This window comes from Metopolophium dirhodum, chromosome 1 (genome assembly GCF_019925205.1).
Source record: "Metopolophium dirhodum isolate CAU chromosome 1, ASM1992520v1, whole genome shotgun sequence".
Classification (NCBI taxonomy): Eukaryota; Metazoa; Arthropoda; class Insecta; order Hemiptera; family Aphididae; genus Metopolophium; species Metopolophium dirhodum.
This window is the reverse complement of record NC_083560.1, coordinates 134,381,354-134,399,122: the sequence shown is the minus strand read 5'-3', so window position 1 is coordinate 134,399,122 and position 17,769 is coordinate 134,381,354. Positions and strand designations below refer to the sequence as shown.

General features: G+C 32.0%; 3 protein-coding genes across 3 annotated transcripts; 1 reads left to right on the top strand and 2 right to left on the bottom strand.

Moving 5' to 3' along the window:
• Positions 1-5,030: 5,030 nt before the first annotated feature.
• Positions 5,031-7,214, top strand: LOC132933399 (E3 ubiquitin-protein ligase Mdm2-like; the record flags this gene model as incomplete). The annotated part of the gene is made up of 5 exons (XM_060999692.1): positions 5,031-5,163; positions 5,592-5,717; positions 5,940-6,106; positions 6,240-6,428; positions 6,828-7,214. Coding segments are annotated over exons 1-5 (909 nt in total), but the record flags the coding sequence as incomplete, so codon positions are not given.
• A 1,548-nt stretch (positions 7,215-8,762) lies between these two features.
• Positions 8,763-9,792, bottom strand: LOC132932525 (uncharacterized). The gene is made up of 3 exons (XM_060998912.1): positions 9,748-9,792; positions 9,265-9,531; positions 8,763-9,185 (listed from the first exon to the last, which is right to left on the bottom strand). Exons 1-3 carry the CDS (start codon positions 9,790-9,792, stop codon positions 8,763-8,765), a joined length of 735 nt encoding a protein of 244 aa, XP_060854895.1.
• Positions 9,793-12,771: 2,979 nt separating this feature from the next.
• On the bottom strand, positions 12,772-14,522 carry LOC132935894 (uncharacterized). Its single transcript, XM_061002530.1, has 2 exons — positions 13,812-14,522; positions 12,772-13,742 (listed from the first exon to the last, which is right to left on the bottom strand). Exons 1-2 carry the CDS (start codon positions 14,257-14,259, stop codon positions 12,904-12,906), a joined length of 1,287 nt encoding a protein of 428 aa, XP_060858513.1. The 5' UTR covers positions 14,260-14,522; the 3' UTR covers positions 12,772-12,903.
• Between the last annotated feature and the right edge of the window lie 3,247 nt (positions 14,523-17,769).

Here is a 17,769-nt window from a genome sequence, read left to right as displayed (position 1 = left end):
GTACACGCGTACTAGCAATTAGCAACCTAACCGAGATATCGACCAATGAACAATGCACAATGAGCTAAATTTTTCAAAAAAGTCCAATCACCCTGCAGTTGTTTGGTTGTTTGCAATTACCCTGCAAATTATTAAAAATCAACCTTAGAAGCTATAAAAAATACGTCCCTGGAAAGGGTAGGTAGTGTGCTACCTTGTGAATACGTTATCAGGGATAACTTTTTAATAAGTAAATGACGAGGGCGTGATTTCCACAGGAATATATAGACTCACCCGGCACATTATTTAGACTCACCCGGCACACTATAGACTCATACGGTTAAAAATATAGACTCATACGGTTAAAATATATAGACTCACCCGGCACATTATTTAGACTCACCCGGCACACTATAGACTCATACGGTTAAATATATAGACTCACCCGGCACACTATAGACTCATCCGGCACATTATATAGACTCATCCGGCTAAAATAAATAGACTCACCCGGCACACTATAGACTCATACGGTTAAATATATAGACTCATCCGGTTAAAATATATAGACTCACCCGGCACATTATTTAGACTCATCCGGCACACTATAGACTCACCCGGCACACTACAAGTTTAATGTCTTTTGCAGATCTTATGTAGGTCTCCTGTAAATGTTTTTAATTTTCCTTTTATATACATAATATTTAATTAATATATTTATATTATATTTTAGTTGGTTTAGTTCCCGTGGAATTTAATTATGGCGACCTTGGCGATCCGCCAGTATATAAAATTAAAAATATTAAAATTATTAATGTAAAAAACCAGGCAGAAAAGGTTTATCATAATGAAGTAAGTTTATTTCTTTTACAAATTGGAATAAAAACTAAATAATTAATAAATTATTATAATATCTTTAGAAAATAATACAATATATATGCCGAGCATAACAGATTTGTTTGAGGGCGGGCATCAATATGTTGATGTGGAACTGATTGATTTGTCTGATTTGATTGATCAAAATATATGAATAAAAGTTTGTCATACATGCAAGATGTATTATGTACTGAGACTAAAATATTATTACCTGTAAATTGCAAAATTCAAGATGAAATTTTTAATATTATAAAGCAAAATAATTTTTTTAATGATTATATTACTAAAAAAGAAATTATTATTTCGAAAATGTTGTATAACAACAAACATTTAAAGAAAGCTAACAAAAAAAAAATTAATAATTTTAAAAAACAATGTCTAGATGCTATAGAAAGCAAGCGATTGTTATATTCAATTTCATTTGAAAATAAGTAAGTTTATTATACATTGATAGATACATTTTTTTCATATTTTAAAAATCTATTATTTACAGGAAGCAAATACCAAATATTATATCTGAAGATGCACAAATTATACATTTTAATGTGCAAATTTTTATTGTCTTGTTAATAGAGATCAAACATAGTTAAAATTATACAAATTAATATAATATGTAAATATTTTTTTATACGGAATTACAAGATAAAATATTACATTAATATAATACATATAATTGAAGTAGTACAATCAGCGATTGTCATTTTGTGTTTTTTAAAGATGGGTGAATTTTTTTGAAGTGTTTTGATAAGTATGGAGGGCTACTAAAAGCCAATTCACATAATCTACACTTATATGGTGTAATGCCGTTATGCATATTCATGTGATACCTTAGGTTTCTTGAACAACCAAATGCTTGTCCACATCTATCGCACTTATATTCTGGAGGCTCTGGGTTGTGTTTTAAATTAATGTGTTTCAACAAATTTGATTTGTCATTGTAACTTGCAACACATTCAATGCATTTAAATTTTTTTGGTCCACTATGATTTTGGGTGTGGTGTTGTAGTAAAAATTTTTTTTTAAAAGTCTTTGGACAATAGCTGCATAAAAAAATAGTTTTTTTGTGAAACGCCATATGTCTGTTGAACCAGCTTTTGTATTTGAAAGTTTTGGGACATTGATTACAAGCATACATTTGAATTCCATTTGGGTTAATTTTGTCATCTTCATCATCATCATCATCATCATCATCATCATCATCATCATCATCATCATTATTATTGTCGTTACCATCTACTGCATCATTGTTGGGATCTTCATCAAACTCGTCACTTGATTCATCACCGATGCTGCTATCTGTGGGCCACTCATCTTCACTTTCTTGCTGACGAAGTATTGATTCTGGTTTTGATGGTTGTGTAGTACGAGCATTGGTTATACCCAATTTTATTTTTTTTTTCCTTTGCCCAGAAGTAGATGCACTGTTGGTTGCTTTACGGTTTGTAGTGACTAAACAAATTAAAAATTGACTTTAATATTTTAACTATTATATAGAAAATCAAAGTTACTTACTCTGTTCGGTAGTTTTCTCACTAGCAGTTGCATCATTAGAACCATCCCACTCATTGTGTGAACTCATGACTGCATGTGTCGTCAATGAATGTTCGACCGCTGAAATTATTTCAAAATTTAACTTAATAAAATTAATCATATTGCACAGAGAAATTATAAACTCCTTACGTTGGTCATCAAAAACCTCATTGCTTTCTCCACGGGGGGGACTGGTATTAGACGATGATGGTGACTTATCAACAACAGTTACTAAAACAAATTAAAAATTGACTTTAATATTTTAATTATTATATAGAAAATCAAAGTTACTTACTCTGTTCGGTAGTTTTCTCACTAGCAGTTGCATCATTAGAACCATCCCACTCATTGTGTGAACTCATGACTGCATGTGTCGTCAATGAATGTTCGACCGCTGAAATTATTTCAAAATTTAACTCAATAAAATTAATCATATTGCACAGAGAAATTATAAACTCCTTACGTTGGTCATCAAAAACCTCATTGCTTTCTCCACGGGGGGGACTGGTATTAGACGATGATGGTGACTTATCAACAACAGTTACTAAAACAAATTAAAAATTGACTTTAATATTTTAATTATTATATAGAAAATCAAAGTTACTTGCTCTGTTTGGTAGTTTTCTCACTAGCAGTTGCATCATTAGAACCATCCCACTCATTGTGTGAACTCATGACTGCATGTGTCGTCAATGAATGTTCGACCGCTGAAATTATTTCAAAATTTAACTTAATAAAATTAATCATATTGCACAGAGAAATTATAAACTCCTTACGTTGGTCATCAAAAACCTCATTGCTTTCTCCACGGGGGGGGGCCGGTATTAGACGATGATGGTGACTTATCAACAACAGTTACTAAAACAAATTAAAAATTGACTTTAATATTTTAATTATTATATAATTGTTAATCATTGTAAACGGCTGCAATTCAGAATCTACTCTGACCGATGAATGTTCAAACACACACCAACGCTACCAGTGCAGTACATGCAAAAAGAAGTTCTCGTTCGACTCATTGTATCAGCGGCACATGTCCACTCATATGCCAGGAAAGTATTTATGCAATTATTGTTCAAAAGTATTTAAAAGAAATGACAACTTGGTAAGACACACAAAATATATTCATTTAGGCAATCTAACAGTGAACAAATGCAATACATGTTTCTTTGTTTCACACAATTTCTAATGATCCATACTTGTAAATATTAATGTTTATAATTATTACTATACGGTACTGGTAACCTAACCTGGTCCCTGTTACATCTTATAAATTTCAATCGTATAAAAAACGTACAAGTTTTTTGCAATCGTTCCACACCGCCCTAGGTGGGGCCATTGCACACGGTGCGTTTTTTTTATAGTGGTATCGCCATGAGCCCTAATCCACTGTTTTACCCTACCTAGATAAAGTTTTTTAGTTTAAACCAATAAATTTTTTTTCGTTTGGTTATACTACTTAAAAATGTAATACAACGTTCTTCATAAGTGATTTTAATAACAGTTAAATAATACTAAAGTTACATACACATGATTGTTTTTATAATCAATTATATTTATATGAAGAAAAAATTAGTCAAATTTTTCAGAGATTGTCTAGAAATTAAGTACGAATTTATGGTGGAGTTGTTGTTAGACACCACATGCCTCAATTTAGTAAGTTGTAAGGAACCTATGTGCAGAGGTTATATTATTTTAATGTGCGAAAAGTGCCACAAACATGGTATAGTACCTTATATATTAACCTAACCTATTGCCAATACACAATTATTAAAAACAACTGTAAATTTAGTTTTTGAAAACGAACCCTGGTCGACTCTGCCGCAGACAGTATTCATACTAAACTCAGCGTTTCATGACATTGCCAATAGATAATATGGAACTATTAAAAACAACTGCCGCCGGGTACCGGTTATATTCCATGAAAAAAAGGTTAAGGTACTTTACTCCTTTATACTTATTTATTGCCTGGTACCCTGACTGAACACCACCTCTAGCATATTATATTCTATTTTTTTTTTTTTTAGGTCTGGTATTTTGTTTCCCTGTGACTTCATTAAACTCAGTGTTTCAAGACATTATATACATAATTAGAAACCGTTTTAGAAACCAGGAAAAAGCGATAATAGTATCACAATGGCCAACTAGACTAAGTCGTGATCGTCTAGTGGAGAAACCACACAACATTAATGCACTGATGCAGATCAAAATAAACCATAAGACAGTAGTCATAGTTGTAAAATGTGCTAAAAATTGTGGAGAAAATCAAATAAATGTCCCATATATAAAACAAATACATACCTGTATAATTTGTCATGCATCACAGTACTTATAATTCATCATTACATTAAATAAAATATTAAACAAAAAAACGCAATCAGAATTCAGCACAAAGCCGAAAACACGTCAGTCATAGAAAAAAATTAAGGTTAGCAAATAATACGAGCGTCTCTAACCAACCGATTAGTTTTTGGAAATGTCACACTAAAATAGCCCGTATTGTCACTATTATTATTAACGTAATATTATATGCTCACGGCCATATCCTCGATGGAGCGTACCGTCTACTGAGATAGTCGTTATCAGTTATATGTCTTATACCGTGTTTATCTCGTTTTTGATGATAAGGTGGTGCATGTGCGTAACATGAACATACGTCGCCGAACTACAACAGGAGAACATATTATTTCACATTTAAGTTGAATTTCGTGAGACGATCGTGGTAGTATTTATTATAAATGTCAATCAAAAGGAAATTTGGTGAAATTACTTGTAATGGTATGTAAATATTGGGTACTGGTTTGTTATAGCCCCGCCACGGCGAGTGAAAACTTTATAGGCCCGCCACTCAGGTTTGTTATCCCCCCGCCATTCATATATAATAATAATATCTTTAAAAATGGTGAATTGAAATTATGGAAAATGGGAATTATCCCCCGACTTGCTGTGCAACACCTCCCCAAGTGGGTCACAAGGTTAAGAAAATTGCATTTTTGTTGCAGTTATGTTGTATAGTATGGGCAGTGATATAGTGGAATTTATATTATTATTATTATTATATATGAATGGCGGGGGTTAACAAACCTGAGTGGCGGGGCTATAAAGTTTTCACTCGCCGTGGCGGGGCTATAACAAACCAGTACCAAATATTGTTTTAATTATTGGGTTGTATAACTGTGACTTTTTTTTTATGATTCTGAGAATAGATTTGGAAGACGAAAAAGATGTGTCTTGGGGAGGCAAACGAACTAGGTACATTTACAACTATACTTTTGAGTCTTCTGATTCAGATGCCACCGAGAGTGTACATAGTGATCAATCAAAAACTACAAGTAGTTATTACTTTTCATTTTACATTTTTTAGGGAGCTGGGTGGTTAATTATGACATACAAAACAAATAAATATTGCGCAATTTAATTTTGTAATTATTATATAAAACTAATTCTTTAATTCTTTTTTAGAAAATATTTAGTTTCATATATATGTACATATTTTAATAACATTTCCTTGTTGATTCCTCAAAAACGATTATTCAATATTACTCATTTCTTAGTGGAAGCAGCTAGTGAAGCAGATCTTTCATCAGACAGAAGTTTTGGAAGCAACTGTGACAGTAATGGCCAAACAAATCATACCGAATTCGATGTGGTCAGCACATCATCGTCTTGCCATGATATTCAATCTAGTTCTTCAGATTCCTCAACATTAATAGATTTTAAGGTAAAATGGGCGGCCAGGTACCGGTTATATTCCATAAAAAAAGGTTAAGGTACTTCACTCCTTTATACTTATTTATTGCCTAGTACCCTGACTGAACACCTCTAGCATATTATATTCTATTTTTTTTTTTTAGGTTACCAATAATATTATTAAATATGATGATACGTCTTCACTAGATAACGGATACATTCCTGATGAGACTGACGTAATATTAACAACTACAAAAACAGATTTGCCACCACCAGCTCATTTTATAATATGTCTTCAGTGCAGAAAGAAAAATCCAAATCCACACTTTCAATACTGTTATGTTTGTTTTCGAGTAAGTATTTGCAAACCGATATGATTTTGTCATTACTTGTTATTTATAGGTAATACTACATACCATGATTTTTTTTCTAAAATTTTAATACAAGTAATGGGTTTTGGTACACGAAAAAAATATAATTAGTTTGATGAATGGAGACTATCATCAGGGACGGTCTGGGAGAAAAATTCAGGTCGAGAAAACGTATTACCCAGGCGACATTTATATGTCTACGTCATAGGCCCTATCACCTCCCGAAAACCCCATTTCAATACAATGTCACCCATCTGAGATATTCAGTGGTACCTCTTAGCGTGAACACACTGTATAGTTAACATATATGTTTATGTGTAATACTAATGATAAGGATATATTATTTAATTATTAATATATTTTTTTTCTATTTTATTTCAGTATAGGATGGAATATTTTGGGAGTTTGACTAATTCCAATAGAAAAAATGTCAAACATTTAAACTTGTCCATGCCAAAAAAAGAATTCAACATACTTGAAGATTCTCAGAAAGCCTCTAAACAGGGTGTTACAACACAAATAACAATTAAAGAAGACACCATCACTAAAATGAATGAAGATATAAAACATATTTATAACAGTATCTCTCTAATAAAAGAATATAACACTAACATGTGTAACATATGTTTAAATATGCCTAAAAATGGGGTTTTTAATCACCAAAAAATAAGCCATGTGTATAGTTGTTATGGATGCGCTAAAAAAATATGGAGAAATTCAAATAGATGTCCTGTCTGCAATGTTAAAATTAAAAGTGTAACGAAAATTATTGTTGCCGAGTAATTAAAAAAAGTTATCAAATAAATTGTAAAATATTAAAAAACTAAGTTGATCTTTATTTTTTTCTATGTTATTATTTAACAGTTTTAAACACAATATTTAAGTGAGTTATGGGTATGTAAAGTATTCATATAACGTCGTATTGACGATCAATAAAATTTTATTTGTTGGGTAAAAAAGCGTGAAAATGTAATATAAGGCTCCTGATATATCGTTCTAATAGCAGTTGAAAAATATTAAAAATACATAGGCACAATTTTTTTTTATAAGCATTTTAAGTTCAAATTTTGACAAAATTTATCAAATTTAAAATTTAATAATTATTTTGTAGTTAAAAATTTATAAAATTTGTGAGTCGCTTCAATATTCTGATAACTACTGGTCGTCATTATTTTATTATGATCATTATGGTCGTTAGTATATCCGTTTTTTTAAGAATTTCCTGCCCTTTTGGGCCCCGTTTCCAGTTTTAAATAGTCTTTTGGGTGTTTACACAGGTTCATCTGCTGCGATCGCACGTGAGATAATATATTTCGCGTCGGCTAAATGCGCATTGTTTGAGAGTACGTAATATTACCGCCCCCCGCACCGCAGATCACTTCCCCGCCCTAAAACACCTTAAATAATGGTTTGCAATGAACAGACAAAACGCTAAAATGATCACAGCAACTAGCTCTATACGATGATAAGTTTGAAATGTATGAAAGCTTTGGAGAAATTAGGTGCCAAAATAATTGTTTGGCCACCGGTGCCGGGGTAACTCACAGGGAACTATCCCGAAGAATTTTTTCTGCTCATTGCAAACCATTATTTAAGGTGGTTTAGGGCGGGGACGGTGCGGGGGGACGGAATATTACGTAATCGGTACGACTCGCGCTAACGATATAATACGTATAATACGTAAATGCGCAACACCGAACACGTCAAAAAATATCTGTGAACCAACGAACGTTATTTGAATTTTTTCGCGTTCAATCTGTTTAAGATCGTTGTGAGTGTAAAAAAACAAAACTTAGAGGATATTTCGAAAGAAAAACGTAAGACCGTTACGCCGGGCATTCGGATTTCGGACAGCAACGCGAAATATATTGCACGTGCGATCGCAGCAGAGGAATCTTTGTAAACACCTGAAGTACGATTTAAAACTTGAAAGGGGACCCGAAAAGGCTGGAAAACTGTAAAAAACGGATGAAATAATGAAAATAATAATGACAATATAATCATAATAAATTATTGATGGTCGTTGGCCGTGATAAGGAGGTTCTCGTGTTATCATATTATAATCATAATGTAATCATATTACAATATGATAACCGACCCGACTCGACTCGACCGGACCCGACCCGACGGACATAACTTACGAACTGGTAATTAACTGTGCAAATAATTACCTGCACAATCAACGTTACCATACAAGGGTTAAGTTGTTTTAGGATTTGCTTGGAAGCTATAATAAGATTGGAGCTGAAACTGGTAATGCAAATATCTATATAACTAATAAAGTTTATTTGTTTAGTATTAAATATTATAACTATTTTATTTTGGATAGTATAAATCCTTAAATTTTTTTAGGTTTGAACATTCAGAATAATATTTTAGTTTGGACTCAGAGAATTTTGTTATTACTATTGGCGTCTGTGGAGGCCTGTAATGTATCGATTCTATTATTTGGTTGTTTTTGATTAATTCTAGGATTTCTTCTGTCGTATGAGATGTTGTATTTTTTTTTTTCGGCAAAACCTGCAGCAGATTTTTTAAATTGTTTTTATAATGTTTTACTTCCTTGACATAATTCTCTTCTACATTGTTTTTTGTGATTTGTGTGAAATGTGTGGTTAATATGCTGTCGATGAATTGTTGTATGAATATAATTTTTTTTTGAAAGCTGTTAAATATATTATTTTTATTAATTTGATTTTGGATATTTATTTTTGGTTTGGGATTGAAAGTGGATGGCAGCTGCAACAAATACACAATGAAGAAGATAATTTGAAGTTATGAATTATTGCTGGTATAAGAATAAAAGAAATAAAGTTACATTGTAGAATACGGCTGTTGTGTAGTATGTATCTCGTCGTATTGCCAATATTTCATTGACATATTTATTTGTGTGTATATTTTTATTAATTGCATTCCAGATATGTTCATTATTCAAATTGTAAATTTTGTGTGTATTATCAAATAAAATTGTAAGATAATTTTTTATGACCAGTTCTTTTAGTTTTTTTTTCAATGACTTTTTGTCAATAAAATTAAATTTCAGTACACACATTAATATAGTGATGTGATCAAAAATATTTGACAACTGTAAAAAAAAATTAAATGCTATTAATAAATTTTAAATAATTATATGTAATGAATTTTCAAAAACATTAATCCATTTCAAGATAATGACTGTTGTACGCTTAGTGAATCACCCTGTATATAATTTAAGTGTTTAACATTAAAAAAAAAAAACGCTGTATCGGACGGATGGATTACTATTTTAAACGTCCCCCCGCCATCGATCCCATTGTTATACGACCACATAACCATCATCACTATTACCCACTCCATTCTCTAACATGACAAAATTATTTTTTAATTATTTTCTCTCATTCAATCTTGTTGTTTGTCGTTCGTCGTCATGTTGAGCAAACGCACAAATTTGATGTGTAGCTTGGCTCACGGCCAAAATGTACTCGAATATCGTAAAGGCGTCAAAATTATAAATGGCAAGACTCCAGTCAGAAGTGGTTCCAGAAGTTCTTGTCCGAAATTTGATGGTTGTAAGTATTTAACCCATTGATTTTTTCTAATAATCCTATGGAACAGGGGGAAAAAGACAATAAGACGGTAACTCTCGAGATAATTCCCTGTGAGTTACCCCGGCACCGGTGGCCAAACAATTATTTTGGCACCTATGGAACAGCAGTTAGGGGAGAGCGGAGTTAGCTGTTACAATTTCACAGATATAATTTAAATATTTTTCTTTAATTAGTAGTTAGGTGTTGGGGTGGGTTGTAAAAATTATATTTTTAAATATTTTTTATCCTTATAATTTTTTAAGTTTTTTATCCTTATAAGTTTTTAAGTTTTTTATAAACATAAAAAAAAATATTATGTTTTAATAAAAATTAATCAATTATAGTTAAAATTTGCATGCCGTCCGGGTGATTGCCGGGCGATCGTCAACACTCCAGCCGTCCGCTACTGGACAACGAGATTTTGAAGTGTTATACACGAAACTAGCAGGGATGATAGCCAGGAATATTTGCAAACTATCAGTGAAGGTTTCAAGTCGATCGCACAATTATTCGATTTTTAATTAATCAATTATAGTTAAAATTTGCATGCCGTCCGGGTGATTGCCGGGCGATCGTCAACACTCCAGCCGTCCGCTACTGGACAACGAGATTTTGAAGTGTTATACACGAAACTAGCAGGGATGATAGCCAGGAATATTTGCAAACTATCAGTGAAGGTTTTAAGTCGATCGCACAATTATTCGATTTTTAATTAATCAATTATAGTTAAAATTTGCATGCCGTCCGGGTGATTCCTGGGCGATCGTCAACACTCCAGCCGTCCGCTACTGGACAACGAGATTTTGAAGTGTTATACACGAAACTAGCAGGGATGATAGCCAGGAATATTTGCAATGAAACAGTGAAGGTTTCAAGTCGGTTGTCCTATTATTCGATTTTTAATTAATTTTTTTCATATAAATTTGCACAGTTTCCGGGTGATTCCACGGTGCACGGCCAACTTACAGCCGTCAGCTCACTGTGTATAGAGTTTTTATTTTTTTTTACATGCAAATGACGGGGAGGGTAGCTGGAGACGTGTGTTATGTAATGCAGAAGGTGTGGAATCGGTCGTTATATTTTTCGATTTTTAATTAAGGTTTTAACGTACTATTTGCATGTGTACTGGGTGATTGCAGCTAGATCGGCCAGACTTCAGCCGTCAGCTCACTGTGTACAGGGTTTTTAGTATTTTTACACGAAACTAGCAGGGATGGTAGCCAGGAACATTTGCAATAAAACAGTGAAGGTTTCAAGTCGGTAGTCCTATTATTCGGTATTTAATTAATTTCTGAATTCGAAATTTGCATTACTGCCGGGTGATTGCACGTTAAACTGTCAAACTACAGCCGTCAGCTCAGTGTACACAGGGGGACTGCAGCTAGATCGGCAAGACTTCAGCCGTCAGCTCACTGTGTACAGAGTTTTTAGTATTTTTACACAAAACTAGCAGGGATGGTAGCCAGGAACATTTGCAATGAAACAGTGAAGGTTTCAAATCGGTAGTCCTATTATTCGGTATTAAATTAATTTCTGAATTCGAAATTTGCATAACTGCCGGGTGATTCCGTGCGATCGGCCAAACTTCAGCCGTCAGCTCACTGTGTACAGGGTTTTTATTTTTTTTTACATGCAAATGACGGGGAGGGTAGCTGGAGACGTGTGTTATCTAATGCAGAAGGTGTGGAATCGGTCATTATATTATTCGATTCTCAATTAGTTAATTCAGAATATATTTGCACGGCGTACGTGTGATTGCACGGCGATCGGCCACACACCAGCCGTCTGGTACTGGACAACGAGATTTCAGAGTGTTGTACATGAAAATAGAAGGTATGGTATTCTCAGTGTGAACTATAAATAACCCGGAGTAACTGCGGGATTTTCGCATACCGATAACAACTATGTGACCGCCGCCCACCATCACCACCCGACGTACACACATCGTGCATTTTAAATATTGTCCAGACCTCAAGAGTATGGCTTATCTATTAATGTAATTATTCTATGGTTGTTTTGCTGAATAACAACCGGATTACCTTATACCCATAATATCTATGACACCACCACCGCCGCCGCCGCAGATGCCGCCGCGCCACAACCCCCGCAACCACCGCGACCGCAGGCAACCGACCCCACCAAGCGAGTCGTTTATTAGCAGTACATTACCCATTAGTCATAACATGAATATCCATCATTTCATTTTTCTCTACCTCGTCGGACACAACTTACTGCTGTTACTCCAATATTGTTCCATTGCAGATTACAGGTATTATATTTATGTTATTACTTATTAGTTATTATAAGGGCCCAGGTTTATATGCAAATGCATATGCTTCTATAATTCACCTAGAATAATTTTGATTATAAATGTGTATGTTTCGTAATGTGTACTTAAATTTAAAAATCCGCTTATTCAATTCACGTGTAATTATTTAGTAAATCATGGATATTTATTTCACGTGTGCTTAAAACATAATATTTACTGAATTCGTTAATTTATTTTAATTAATTCGCCCAGGTTTATATGCAAATGCATATTCTTATATAATTCACCTAGAATACAACAGGCGCGGATCCAGCCTACCTTAACGGGGGGGGGCGGATTATAAATAAGTATACATATTTAGATACCTACTGCTAAATACGAGTATATTATATTATTATTATATATATATATATAAATAGTTATAAATGCAATAGTACAGAATGCAATTCCTGATTATTTATAAATTTATAATGAATACATAAACTGCATTAAATTTCTTTATTTCTTTATTTAATTATTTAAATTACATTTTTAAATCTATCTTTTTCTTTTAAAATACCTTTTAAAATTCATAATAAAATATAATATAACAATTTTGAAGTTAAAACATTTTAATTATGAATCAAATTACAAAGTCCAATCTTCTGTTAGATTGAGCAAATATATCTATAACTTCATCGTGGTTTATAATGACATCTCGATGAGCGTGTAATAATGCCAGTCCATTTAATCGTTCCTCTGATATTCTCGACCTCATCCATGTTTTGACTCGTCGTAGTGATGAAAAATTACGTTCAGCTGTTGCACCTGTAGCCGGTAACGTGATAAGTATTTTTAACAATACATTTATTCCAGAAAAAAGGTCCGGGTCACATTGTTTGATAGCTTCTAAAGGTGACGAAGGTAATTGTTCCTCTTGCAACCAATAATTGTGCCAAAGTTCAAATTCACCAATTATTGAAGATTCAAAAATATCTCTAGGTATATTTATTTCATGAGCTACTAAGTCACCAAATTGATTAATCACGTTTTTTATTTTATTTTCTAATTTAAATTTGTCATCAAAAATGGATTTTGTTTTAACTATGTTGGGCAACACTACGTCTAGATCAAAAACTGACATTAAATCTTCATCGAATCTAGATTCTAAATCATATAGTAAATTATCGAGAAAGGGAATAAAAAGAGTTATTCTAAAATATTCTTCAACAGATTGAGTTTGAGGATTTTCTCTGTTTTTCATTACTTCAGATAATCTTGGCTTGTTAATTCCGATTGAAATCCCCAAGTTGGCCATCTGATTTTCAGCGGTTTTAAATATTTTGTTAAAACAGTTGGAACTATTTTCTCGTTTTTTTTTCAAAATAGAAATTACATTTTTAATTATAGTAGTAGCTGAAAATTTGTCCTGGCTTTTGGACTGCAATAATTTACTTACTGGAGATGTTAAAGTAAAAATTTCTGAAACAGTTGTTAATGTCAAAATAAATTCTCCAGTCGATGCTGATTTAGATAAGTAAGATGCTTTACTTGCGGTATTTATATCATCCCAATCTGATATTTTGTCTAATGCCTCGATTATGGAACTTAGGCCAGTGAAAAATTGTAAAATACAGTCATGTTTTTCCACCCATCTTGTCTCACATAATGAATGTAATGATGATTTTAAAGTATTTTTCAAAATATAGTTTTTTTTTGCTGATGAATTAAAAAAATTAATTATTTCTTTCATTATTCCGAAAGCATTTCTTACAAATTTAATTTTGCACCCTTTCATAATAGACAAATTTAAGGCATGACTAAAACAAGTGCATTTGATTGCATTTTTCATTTTTTCTTTAAGTGTTTTAACTGCTCCACATTTTTCGGATAGCATAACACTACATCCATCTGTTGTAATTCCGACGCAATTTTCAAATGGTAAATCAAGTTTTTTTAAAATGCTCAAAACTGAATTTCCTATAATTTCACCAGTCATTTTAGGTTCTACTTCCCCTCCAGTATTTTTATAATTGTCTTTATGACAGTCTAAGAATCCGATAAAATCTTCATACACTTCATTTTTATGGACATATCGAATAACAGTGACTAACTGGGAAATATTTGATACATCGGTGGTTTCATCAAAAATAACACTATAAAATTTTGATTGTTTTACTCTTTCCAACACATTTTTTAGTATCAAATTTCCTATAATACAAATAAGTTCGTTCTGTGTCGTTTTACTAATGTAAGTGGCTCTAGACTCGGAACTTAATAAATGATTTTTTTAAATCTCATCACCAGATGAAATTCTGAAATTTAATAATTCCCTGAAATTTCCATTATTTTCTGTAGGCTTTTGAGAATCGTCAAATATACTGCCATCATCGCGATGTCCTCGAATAGCAATATTTTGTTTACCAAGAAATATTAACGAGTCAATTATTGGTTTCAACCGAGATCTGTTTTCTTTAACTTGTTCATAATGAGCTGTATTTAGTTTATTGGTAATTTTATTTTGTGGATTATTATAAATATGTAAAAATGATTTTCCATCCTGAACGGCGTTTTTATGGTAAATATTTCTACTATGAGTTTCTAGGTAACCATCCTTTCCAAGAAGTTTAGCAAATTTGGTTAAAGGTTCGGTTACTAGACACTTAAGAGGCATTGTATTTTTTGATCCTGTGCCAGTATTAGAGTGATTAAAAACTGAACAATAAACACAGAATAAACCATTCATAGATTTTGATATCACTAGCCAAAAATATTTTTCCAAATGCTCTAATTTTACGTATCTTTTTTCTATACTACCACATTTTTTGTGAGTAGAAAAGGGAAAATTATTTTTATTTAGGGGTCTCCAATGATCTTCAAGAAGTTGTTTTTTAAAAATATTATTAATGTGTAAATTTGAATTTAAAAAATCTCCAATATCTAGTTTTTTATTTAAATTAATTTCAGTGTTTAGTGGTTGACAAATATTTAATTCAATTTTTTCTTTGGATGATAAAGACGACTCACTTGAATCCACTGCAATTCGATTTTTATTTTCCTCAGTTGTTCGATCATCATTTTCCACAGTACTTGCACTAGTTGCACTTTTCTTTTTAAAAAAATGTGTAATATCGACATTTTTCCTCTTAGACATTATGTTTTTGTTCAATAAACGAATAAAATGAAATAATTACAGTATAACAACTTACAACTATAATACAAACGTCACCAATTAAATTAAAAGAATAAATCGCGGTCACTTTTAACGGCGTATTACGAGAAATATAATTTCGATTATTAAGGAAATTATACGTAATACGAGTACGCGTGTATATCTGCGGTTGTCAAACTAAAGACTAAAGAGTGTCTAATCTAATGTCAACAGTCAACACAACAATTATTACTATTATAGGTACTGCTAGAAATAAATTGATATCTGTATTATAAATATGTATATTTCAGGCAGTCGAGAATAAGGAAGATTTAATATCTGTAAACAAAATAAACATGTAATCTCATACTATTTTTAGGACAAAACTCTACGATTCGGCTGGGCTGGCCGGCTGGTGGTTGTCGTCGCTCATACGGTCGCAATAATATTGTTGTCATATGTTTATGTTATAAAAATAAAAGACAAACATTTGTGACAATAACAATTAACAATACGTTAGAATGGTATAACACAAAATAATGTAATTTAATAGTACAACAAATTCGATACAACACATTTTGATACGGCTGACGGGGGGGGGGGGCGGCCGCCCCTACCGCCCCCCACTGGATCCGCGCCTGGAATACAAACACCTTAAACACAAAATAATATATAATAATTAAGGCTCGGGACTTCTAGGAGTTTGCATGTTTTTAAATAATCATTAACAACATAGCTAAGTTATATAGAAATTTGTTTCATAGCAATACGAGCTTAAATTTAAAATTTATAGTTGCATATTTTGCATATTTGACCATTTTTCATTTATAAGTGCATATTTGACCATTTTTCGTTTTATAAGTCCATATTTGACAATTTTTCATTTTAGAAGTGCATATTTGACAATTATTTATATGATTTTATAATACATAGATTTCCTGGACCTGAGATATAATAAATATTTTAAAATATTAGTATTTGTGTTTTTTCTTGTCGATCACTATTGCTACTTATCGGTACACCGACCGCGTGATTCCCGATAAGGCTGATAGCATTTTTTAAGTTTGCACCAATAAGTTCCGTAGACGTGGAACGTTCCTTTTCTAAATATAAAAATATTTTGGCTGACAACAGGAGGTCGTTCAAAATACCCAACTTAAGGAAATATATAATAGTTCAATGTAATGCTCAAGGTAATAAGAAAACAAAATCAATCATCAAAATAATCAAATTAATCTATATAATAAAATGTATCTATTTATATGTCATATCTACATATTATATTATTATTACCTATTTATTAATTATTATTAGTTATTAGTTTATTACAAATATATATATTTTTTAAATGTATATTTTAATAGCATATTTAGTGACTCTTTAGGGCATTTATGCATGCATATTATAAGGTTTTATAGGGCATGAAGTCCCTAGCCCTAATAATAATTAATATATTCTGTGGACTGTGGTGTACTGGTGTAACCAAGTTTATATTAATATACTATATAAAAAAAGATTCAGATTTAAGTGATTAACAAATTTTCAATGAGTTGGACTAACCCACCTGCAATAGCATACCTAAATATTTTTCAACATTTGAGTGGCATAACCCTCATTAAAACTTAACCAACATTAATTGGGTTAATGTTTTATAGCTTATATGACCATAATTTATACATACAAAATGAGCTTATTACTTAACTGCTGCAGTTCTTAAAAATACAATATACCATATAGAAATGTTGTATAAAATATAAACATCATGATCTATCTAATTCAGTTAACTTCATAAAGATTTATAATTATATATATTTTTTAGATTTTTGTTGCATATAAATCTGTGCCCTAGTTATTATTATTAACGTGTTATTAAAATGTCAATATTATGTTTTGGAATTTCAAATTAACACTATTAAAGTAATATGTTATATTGTAGCCTTCAATGGCACTTGCCAATACATCCAAGAGCTGGAATGCCCATGTGCTGGCCGCAGCTGATGACTACTGTACATCAAGAATGTTGGGTTCTGCGTTAGGCGTCCGACCACATAACACTGGTATGACCGCATTAGTTCCGATCACAAAATCAGATTATGCCATCTGGAATGATCAAAGAGAGCTGTATCAATTTGCATTAAGTCAACTATCAACATTTAAATTTGTAAAGAATACCAGGTTCAAAAATAAGACTCGTGATGAACTGTCAGTGGTAGCTGCGGTTCAAATAAAAAAAGGTATGTTGTTTTATTTCTATGCTAGGATAAGGGCTAATATTTTAAAATTAATAAAGTCATACATAAGTAATCTACTAATTTAAGAAATAATATTTGAAAGAAGTTATAACGCTCCACATTTATA